At 33.5% G+C, this 9,836-nt stretch overlaps 2 protein-coding genes across 2 annotated transcripts; one reads left to right on the top strand and one right to left on the bottom strand.

Annotated features, from left to right (window-relative positions):
* Window positions 1–2,134: 2,134 nt before the first annotated feature.
* LOC110898169 lies at window positions 2,135–5,321 on the bottom strand. The gene is made up of 7 exons (XM_022144927.2): window positions 4,804–5,321; window positions 4,358–4,412; window positions 4,123–4,197; window positions 3,932–4,023; window positions 3,533–3,614; window positions 2,692–2,775; window positions 2,135–2,505 (listed from the first exon to the last, which is right to left on the bottom strand). Exons 1-7 carry the CDS (start codon window positions 5,163–5,165, stop codon window positions 2,386–2,388), a joined length of 870 nt encoding a protein of 289 aa, XP_022000619.1. The 5' UTR covers window positions 5,166–5,321; the 3' UTR covers window positions 2,135–2,385.
* A 1,225-nt stretch (window positions 5,322–6,546) lies between these two features.
* LOC110898167 (topless-related protein 2-like) lies at window positions 6,547–9,466 on the top strand. The gene is made up of 10 exons (XM_035981981.1): window positions 6,547–6,586; window positions 6,719–6,768; window positions 7,321–7,395; window positions 7,493–7,612; window positions 8,014–8,188; window positions 8,293–8,366; window positions 8,460–8,573; window positions 8,657–8,814; window positions 8,973–9,130; window positions 9,214–9,466. Coding segments are annotated over exons 2-8 (708 nt in total). The 5' UTR covers window positions 6,547–6,586; window positions 6,719–6,766; the 3' UTR covers window positions 8,805–8,814; window positions 8,973–9,130; window positions 9,214–9,466.
* Window positions 9,467–9,836: the final 370 nt, after the last annotated feature.

The raw sequence follows: 9,836 nt of genomic DNA, 5'->3' as shown, positions 1-9,836 counted from the left end.
ATAAGCATTGCGGCTACAATGATGACATTAATGTGTGGCGCCTACACATGACATTACATTACACGTTTGTGACATTAACGTTATTAGACATAGATAAAAAAGAGTATGCCTCGTTCGTTGCGTTGTAGAGTCTTAAAATTAATTTAGACATTAACGTGGTTAGGCATAGATAAAAAGAAGTATAATAATGTGTCACACTGTGGTGTCAAGTTAGAGGTATGTGGGTCAAATTCGAAAGTGTAGGAACCAACCTTTATTTTTATAATATATACATAAATTTGAAATTATGTGTTAATAATTAGTTTCAGTAATAAAGAAGTGTGCCAAAGATCAAACTCTTGACCTCTACTTTATCAAGTGTTACACAAACCACTGAAGTACAATGTCAATTTGATTATTTGTTTACGCAAACATTGTTATATATAAACAAAGGTGGTGGCTGTGATGTGATAGTCACCGACCTGTTTTAAGATATATATAATAGTTATATGTAAATTATGAAAAATAAATAAATAAATAAATAACATATAATATGTTAATATAAAAATTTCAATTTTAAATACAAATACAAATCATTATAAATGTATGTAAACAAAATACTACCCACGACCCGAGCTCAAGCTTAAAAATACAACTTCAAACAATTCATCGAGTGCAATAAATTAAATGAGCTCAGCTTGTTTACACACGTATTCAGCATTGATTAATTAAACACATGTTCTTAGCCATAGACTCTTAGAGGCTTAGAGCATACGCTGAATGGGCCTAGTCCAACATGTTTACGTCTAACACACAATAACCCATGAAAACCGTAGCCCATCTATTCCCCATAAGGGCACTTCATCAAGATGAGGGAGCTCTCCTTCAATAATACATACATGATATACTCGTATTCCCCGTGATTCACTTACGAATGCATACACGTATCAATGAGAAACTCAATAATCAATACTGCATTGGATGTCGGAGAGTGGTCCAAAGGCCCACTCTCTGACCCATTGTCACAAGTTCTTCATGGTTTTACCACGAGACGGAGAAGACAAAGTGTGGCTGGTTCATCTCCTAAGCTACTATGATGATCCTGATCTCTACCGTGACGGATCCATGTAGCAACAGGGATTGCTTAATTAAACACATGTTTTAAAAGAAGATAAACATTTACTAGTGACTAAATTAAGAAAAATGTTAGGCTCGTTTTCCACTTGAGACAAATTCTTTTCAATAAGTAGTTATAGAAAAGTTTATTTCAAACAAATTATTCTTATTGTATCTAATAAATATGATGGATTATATTTTCCATCTTATAAAATAAGTTGTAAACAAGCAAATCCCAAACGCCATTGAATCAACCTCAATTCATATCTTCTAGATTATGATGTCATATCCAAATAACATAACCGTACTAATTTCTACATCTTTAATTTTATTTGTACCGTAAGACCGTCTACATCACTCAAAGATGAGCCATTAACACATTCATTATCCTCCAAAAAAAATTCCAAGTAAAGTAATGTATTAAGGGGTGTAAACGAGCCGGGCCGAGCCTGATCCCGACTAGGCTCGAGTTCGGCTCGTCATGTTTTTATGAAGATCAAGCTCGAACTCGGCTCGGTTCGAGTCTACTTATTTGAGCTCGAGTTCGCCTTGTGAGTAAAACCAAAAGCTCGAGCTTGCTTTAATATTGCTTAAACAAGCCAAAGCTCGGCTCGAGCTCGGCTCACCAATGGTATTAGTTTAAATCATATGGGCCTAAGTTGAAATCGACTTGGGCCTTTTAGGATTGGGTTATAATCATCATTATCATCATAATATATATATATATATATATATATATATATATATATATATATATATATATATAAAAAACTAAAATTTTGTTTGGGCTCGTCTAGGTTCGCGAATCTAAACAAGCTTTGTATTTCATGCTTGAGCTCGGGCTGGATAACTAAATGAGCTGTATTTCAGGCTCGGGTTTGTTAAAGCTTGACTTGTTCGAGATTTTAACCGAGCCGATCCCGAGTAGCTCTCGAGTCTCTAGGCTTGTTTACACCTATACGGCAGACCATACCCACACCCCCTCTAATCTAGTCCCACACCATTTGCACGTATGTATGTCAAATCGTAGCCCCTCAAAAAAATAACTTTGTTTTCAAGTATTATCATATATCAAGAGTAAAAGGAGCCTATATATATCAGTTTATTAACAAGTGGGTTTGAGTTTATACATATATGTTCATAAATGTAGAATCATATCCTACATGAACATACATATAATACTAACTTAAATTATATAATTCTATATACATTTAGGCACTTACCTCGGCCATTAGATCATATATATAAACTTATGTCCGGGTCGAATCAATGAACATGTACAAGTTTTAATCAAGGAGATGGCCCTCCCAAATACTGAAGCCACTCTTCTGGGGTCCCCTTTCTCATTTGTAGCATCTTTATCGCAGTGTTTGTTAAGGGTATGGCAATTATATCATAGTCTTTCGGAGCCTGCAACGCCGCCATATAGTTAGTAAACACTTCATTGCATAAAAATCAGAGTAGTGTATGTTAAGTTTTTGTTCAGTGGAAGTTTGGTACTTTTATTAGTTTAAGATGTGGTGTTTGAAAGTTAGATGAGTTTAGAAACTGAGCCCTGTCGACATACAAATTCTGATTAAGGAAACTTAAGAATACCTTTGGGACCTTATGCAGCTTCATGTTTGCTTCCTCCGGAGTTTTTTGACCTTTCTTTGAGTTGCAACTTAAACAAGCAGCAACCTGATAAATAATCAGAGTAGCACTTGCTTAAAAAAAAAACTATTTTAAAGAAAGAAAATTAACATAAACACAATATAAATGTGTTACATCCATAGTAGTCAAAAGTGCACAAGTATTATGACCATAGTAGACGCAAGGCAAGGACGGCGAAGCACAGGTTTTTTTTAATCTTTAAGGTAATAGAAATTATTTTTTTATTTTCCATGCCTATTATATATTGTTCATTTTTCCTATTATTGAGACTTGTTGTCTCGATGTGCGCTTTTTTTTCACCTTTGTGCCTTGCGACTTTGACCGCTATGGTTATACTTTGTACCCATGATTTCTACTTGTTTATTTGTGGAAGTATTACTCCAACCTATTATTTCAATATTGCTCTCTTCATATCAAACCAAAGTTGAAATACATTTGTTTCTGATGCTAATTGATAAAAGAGTAAATGCCATTTTCATCCCTAAGGTTTGGCCACTTTTGCGACTTTCGTCCCTGAGGTGCCATGTTCATCCAAAAAGTTTGAAATCTTGCCATTTTCATCCCTGAGCCATTTTTCAAGGGACGAAAGTCGCAATAAAAAAACCAACCTCAAGGACTGCAATGCACAAAAAAATAGTTTTGGATGAAACATGCAAATATGCCCAAACCTCAGGGACGATTTTGGCAATTTACTCTTGATAAAAACATCTACATAATACGATAACTTTGATTTATTATAGTAAATAGTATATAGGGTGCAAATGTGACAAATCTTTTGTCGTACCAGATTTTCCCATTCCCATTCGCCACCACGTGATATAGGTAAAACATGGTCAATAGTTAAGTTTGTGGTTGAAGAACAATACCTGTAGATATAAGAAATAACATGTCATCGCGTCAATGTGTCATACTACAAATTGAAATTGAAACATTTTAAACATAATATCTACTTTTAGCTGTAAACCTATATATAAACAATCAATGTTTATCCTTTTCACCATTACTCATACTGCTGGAACAGCGAGGAGATATATGTAATTATGCTCGAGACTCAAGTCATAGTAGTCAAACTATATCAACATGGATAATCCAATCTCATACTTTCACATCTCTCAGCAACAATCAGGTATTATAGCTAAATTTAATAAAGATTTCAACATCTATAACTTTGCAGAGTACTTACTGGCAAGAAAACTTGTCACGGGCCAGTATATTCTTTCGACTAAGCGTACTGATGATTTTTCTCCTCTTTACAACTTGAAGCAAATGTGGAACCTGGCAGAACAGACAAATAAAGCATTACGGTTCAGATAGATTAATGTATCTACCAGAAGGATTCAGAAACTGATAATATGGTAGTTAGCAACAGATTACCCTTAAAACCGCAGGTATATAGAATGATCCATTAACAGAGTTCACAGTTTGATCGTAGTATTCAAGAACATCAGCCTGCATATCATACATCCAAAGACTCTAGAAAATTAAAATCCAGGAACTGCAGATCAAAAGTCTCAACTGGAGAATGTACAACCACATTCTAAACTGCATTAAGACTTAAAATCAACTGATTTCTTAATTCAAAATCGTTACAAGTATACACATGTCTAACCTTTTCCATGAACTCCAAACAAATCGCACGTTTCCAGCAGACAACATTTATAGGCCTAACACGATAATCACAATTAGATCAATTTACAGCCATCAATAATATCCATCACAATTCAGATCAAAAGTAATTCTAACAAATACAGCTAACAAAGCGCAACATCAACTCAAACAGCACATAAGAATATAAGATACATGCTAAAGTGCTAAAAAGTTACAGACATCAACATCGATAGACAGACGATAATTAAGCAACTCTAAGGCATCAAAACATATATGAACAGTTAACTAATAACGAGTCTGCATAACACCTCATCATTAAGCAACAGCAATGCATCAAAACATATATAAAGAGTTAACTAACAACAAATCTGCAGTAACACCTCATCAATTTCAAATTAAACTACTTATATCTTCATATAACTTAATATAAAATCTCAAAAAACAAACCTATACGAGATGTCCAACACTAAACCTCTAAAACACGACAGATCATCATTCTCATAATCCGGATCTCCCAACAGATCATCATAAATCGCTTCCTGATCAACAACTGCATCAACATCCTTACCTCTCATGTTCTTCGACTTACTTCCAGACATCGACGCGAAAACTTTCATACTCCGAGCCGTACGATTACGGTTATAACTGCTTAACTTCGTGATCTTCCGTTTATCTGCTGTTCTCAGTCCTCTGCAACTTCCGCCGCCGTATACGGCGGCTCCGATGACGTATTTTGGATCAAAACCTAGCGGCATTTCGTCGATAGTGAAGATCGGCATCAGGCGTTGGATTGCGGTGAATTCAGCCATTGATTGATGTGATTTTTCGAGCGTTTGATCGATGTTGATGAATTTGTTGAAGATTTTGATGAATTTGAGATGATTTGTTGGAATTTGTGAGTGATTGAGTTGTGGAAGTTTTGGTTAATACATTTTTGCAAGAAAAATCTGTTACCACATATTCCCTCTTCTCGCCTGCGAATATCTATGGTATAACCCATGTGAAATTACTGTTATGTCCCTGGGCGGTTAGCAAATGAAGTAATGAACCTTTGCATGATTACTTTGACTCCCGCCGTACCAACGGACCAATCCCCGGTCTAAAAAGATATTTTTTATGGTATTTTTTTTTAATTAAATGTCACTTTAGTCCCACTAGTTTGGATCACTTTGTCAGTTTAGTCTAAAAGTTTCATTTTTCTTTTGTAGGTCTAAAAAGGTTTCACTGTTGCCATTTTAGCCCACTGGGTTAACTTATCCAGTTTTTCTGTTAACGAGAAGGACAATTCGGTCATTTTATATGTAATTATGTTAACTAGAAGGGCAATTCGGCCATATAAAATGATCGAATTGTCCTTCTCGTTAACAGAAAAATTGGATGAAATTAACCCAGTTGACTAAAATGACAACGATAAAACTTTTTTAAACTCAAAGACGAAAAATGAAACATTTGGATTAAACTGACAAAATGGCCCAAACCACAGGGACTAAAATGATATTTAACTCTTTTTTTTCGAGTGTCGGATAGACAAATTCAGAGACCTACCTAAAATTATATTTTTTTTATCATACTTTCATACAATCTAGTGTAAAATTTATTACTCTACAACAATCTGAACGGGTTCAAAATTATAACGTAAAAGTAATTCTAATTATTTATACCATTTGCACATTGATATATATAAATTTGTTACTAATCCATAAAAGATAAACAAAATCATTAGTTAATAAACTTAAAACTAAAAAAAAACAATAAAAATAAAAACCCATTTTTTTAAAGCAGTTAAGTAAAGTAAAAGGTTTTAAACATAAAACTGTTAAAAGAAATACAAATAAAATATAAATTATTATTGGACACAAACCCACCATACACGTTTAAAACTTTTTAGAAAAGTGAGATAAAATATTTTTTTTTTATTTAAAATAGGATGTTCATATTTCTATACCTCTCTCCTCTATCTCTTGCTATATACACATAGATATCTTTATCTTTATCTTTATATATAATAAAAGAACAAATGTTGGGACACTTGTTCCCTCTACATTCATTTAGACACATGTCATCCCCTCCTTTAATTTGCTAACGTGTTCATCATTTAGATTATCCACGCTATCCACTCTCTTAAACCGGTTTTTTTTCCATGTATTCTTCCCAACCCTAATCACTTCCCCAAAATTTCTGCCATTTCTCTATCTTATCTTGCCTCTCTCTCTTTTGTTCACAATCGATTGTAAGATGCTTCTCCTACATCAAAGATCTACTTTTTTTTTCTACTCTTCACCTTCATCGCAATCTAATAGCGATTTGGATGTTCGATTTCTGTTGATTGACTTTGATTTATTTGGGGTAAAATCATTGCAAGCTTGTGTTTCACATATATGTTGCAAACCACCTCTCGATCCTGTTCTTCATGTAAGATTTCTTTCATCTCAGATCTATTAATCTCATTACAAAGGATGATAATTTTGGTGTTTTTGATGAACTTAGTCGGGAAGTCTATTGGGAAATCGTAGGATTCATGTATGTCGTTCATTTTCCAAAACCCTGCTTTATACGTCATAGATCTATTCGATTTGAAACCCTAATTAATAATTGCCAACCGATTTAATAAATTATGTTTGGTGTTTTCTGTTTTTCTTTGATGATTTGCTTGATATCTTTGATTTATTTGCCAATAAACCCTAATTTACCTTTAACAATTTAATCAATTGTGTTTGTGGGTTTTTTTGTTAAACTTTGATTTTAAATATCTTTGACCCTTACAGTTTGATTATTGAATTGAATATGTATATAATCGACTATGTTTGTTGTTTTATTGAATGCATATAGATTTTAAGTCTTCTTGATCAAATGGAAGTGGATACTAAAGGTGCAGATAATTTTAAGTCTTCTTAAAACTGCTAAAAAAGATATTGAGTTGAAACTATTAAATTAATCTTTCCATTTTTTGTTTTCTTAATGCAGGTCATCTTGGAAGTTGCTCCTGAAACAAAGCAGGGCTCACATGATGTTTTTATATATTTGTCATACATGTTTAGAGTTAAGAACCACATTTAATATGATAAAATGTTTTTTGAGTTTGTTTTCCCCTTTCATTAGCTATGCAAAACCGCCTAATCAATGGAAGTCAAGACAGACTTCAAGGGAATCCGCATACAGTGATTTTATTTCTACTTTTGATGCTGGAGACGTCAATAATGATCTGGTGCAAATCGAATATGTCGAAGACATCTACAAACTCTACAAACTTGTGGAGGTAAAACTTAAAAGATTGTTTATATAGTTTTCTTGAGTTTCTTAACGTGGATTGTCAAAAAAAGTCACAAAATTGGGTTAAAATTGCACTTTTCTTGAATTTCTTGATGTGGGTAGTAAAAAATATGGGTTGATTTACCTTTTTTATTGAATTTGTGTTAAGTTTACTATTTTATTAAGTTTCTTGATGTGGGTTGCCAAAAAAAAAATCACAAAATTGGGTTAAATTTACAGTTTTCTTGAATTGATGTGGGTTGTTAAAAAAGTCATGAAATTTGGGTTAATTTACAGTTTTCTTGAATTTCTTAATGTTGTATTAAGTATCTTGATGTGGGTTGTTAAAAAAAGTCACAAATTTGGATTAATTTATTGTTTTCTTGATGTGGGTTGTCGACGAGAAAGAGAGGCCCGAATCATCGCGATCGCGAAACAAGAAGCCTCAGTCTTCACTTACTTCTACACTCAACTGAACTATAAACCGAAAAACATTGTTGATATTGATGCCGGAGACGTTGATAATGAACTGGCGCAAGGCGAATATGTCGAAGTCATCTACAAATTCTACAAACTTGTAGAGGTAAAACTTAAAAGATTTTTCATATAGTTTTTTTGAGTTTCTTAATGTGGGTTGTCAAAAAAGTACTCGATGAAGTGGAACGATATCTATGTGGTTTCACAAAGGTTGAAAATAATCAGTACTCGATGAAGATATTCTTTGAAATTAGGAAACAAAAGTACCTGGAAGCCCTTGATAGGCAAGTCAAATATTACATTTAAATCTCACGTCCTTTACAAGTTAATTTTCTACATAAAGTCTGTCTTATTAATATTTGAGCTGTTAATCTCAGGAATGACCGAGCAAAAGCTGTTGAAATTCTTTGTAAGGATTTGAAGGTTTTTTCCACCTTTAATGAAGAGCTCTTCAAGGAAATCACCCAGCTACTAACACTTGACAATTTTAGGTACTTTTATGACCATCTCACTATATGTACTTATCATAGTTTGTTGCAAGGTTGACCTTATTATTCTCCTTACGCGTGATTAGGCAGAATGAGCAACTTTCAAACTACGGGGATACAAAATCAGCTCAAAGCATTATGTTAGTTGAGCTGAAAAAACTTATAGAAGCAAATCCATTGTTTAGAGGGAAGCTTGCTTTTCCAGTTTTTAAAGCTCGCGACAGAGGACATTGATAAATTAGAGGTCTTCAGCCCAACTTTGCATTTTTTATTATCTAAATTTACAATGTGTAATGGGATCTCATCTAACATGATCTTATTTTTCAGTCTCAAATCTCACTATATGTACTTATCATAGTTTGTTGCAAGGTTGACCTTATTATTCTCCTTACGCGTGATTAGGCAGAATGAGCAACTTTCAAACTACGAGGATACAAAATCAGCTCAAAGCATAATGTTAGTTGAGCTGAAAAAACTTATAGAAGCAAATCCATTGTTTAGAGGGAAGCTTGCTTTTCTAGTTTTTAAAGCTCGCGACAGAGGACATTGATAAATTAGAGGTCTTCAGCCGAACTTTGCATTTTTTATTATCTAAATTTACAATGTGTAATGGGATCTCATTTAACATGATCTTATTTTTCAGTCTCAATTGGCATCATCAGCTTTGCAAGAATCCACGTCCCAATCCTGATATTAAAACTCTGTTTATCGATCATACTTGTAATTCTAACAATGGGGGTTGGGGTCCTCCCCCTACCAACAGTTCCCTTGCCGGACCTATTCCTAAAGCTGGTGTATTTCCTTCTATTGGAGCACATGGTGTAAGTGTAGTTAAAATGTTCCAATCTCCTGTCTTCATTTAAATATTATTATACACAGTTTAAATATTATTTCAATATTGTATACAAATAAGTTTTTAGTGTTTTAAATTTAACTTTTTAAAACCCGTGTGTCACACGGGATATAAGCTAGTATATATATATAGAGAGAGAGATATAGTAAAAAAAAAGGTGTGGAAATACCTAAAAAGAGAGATAGAATGAAAAAGAATGTGAGAATAAAATGAGTCTTAAAATATTCTTTATGCTAAGAAAAGTGACACGAACCCACTTCTTCTCCAATTCTCTTCACTATGCTTAGCAGCCTAAGTCCTTCGTCTTCGGTTAAGGTGTACAAATCGTTTTTTTTTGGAATAACTGGTCCGGTTTTTAAACCTTTTTTTTTCAAAAAAAACCCGGTTATTTTAATAATCGGTTCGGTTAAAAA

This window comes from Helianthus annuus, chromosome 13 (assembly GCF_002127325.2).
Source record: "Helianthus annuus cultivar XRQ/B chromosome 13, HanXRQr2.0-SUNRISE, whole genome shotgun sequence".
Taxonomy (NCBI): Eukaryota; Viridiplantae; Streptophyta; class Magnoliopsida; order Asterales; family Asteraceae; genus Helianthus; species Helianthus annuus.
The sequence above is the reverse complement of the archived record's forward strand: the minus strand, read 5'-3'. Positions and strand labels throughout refer to the sequence as shown.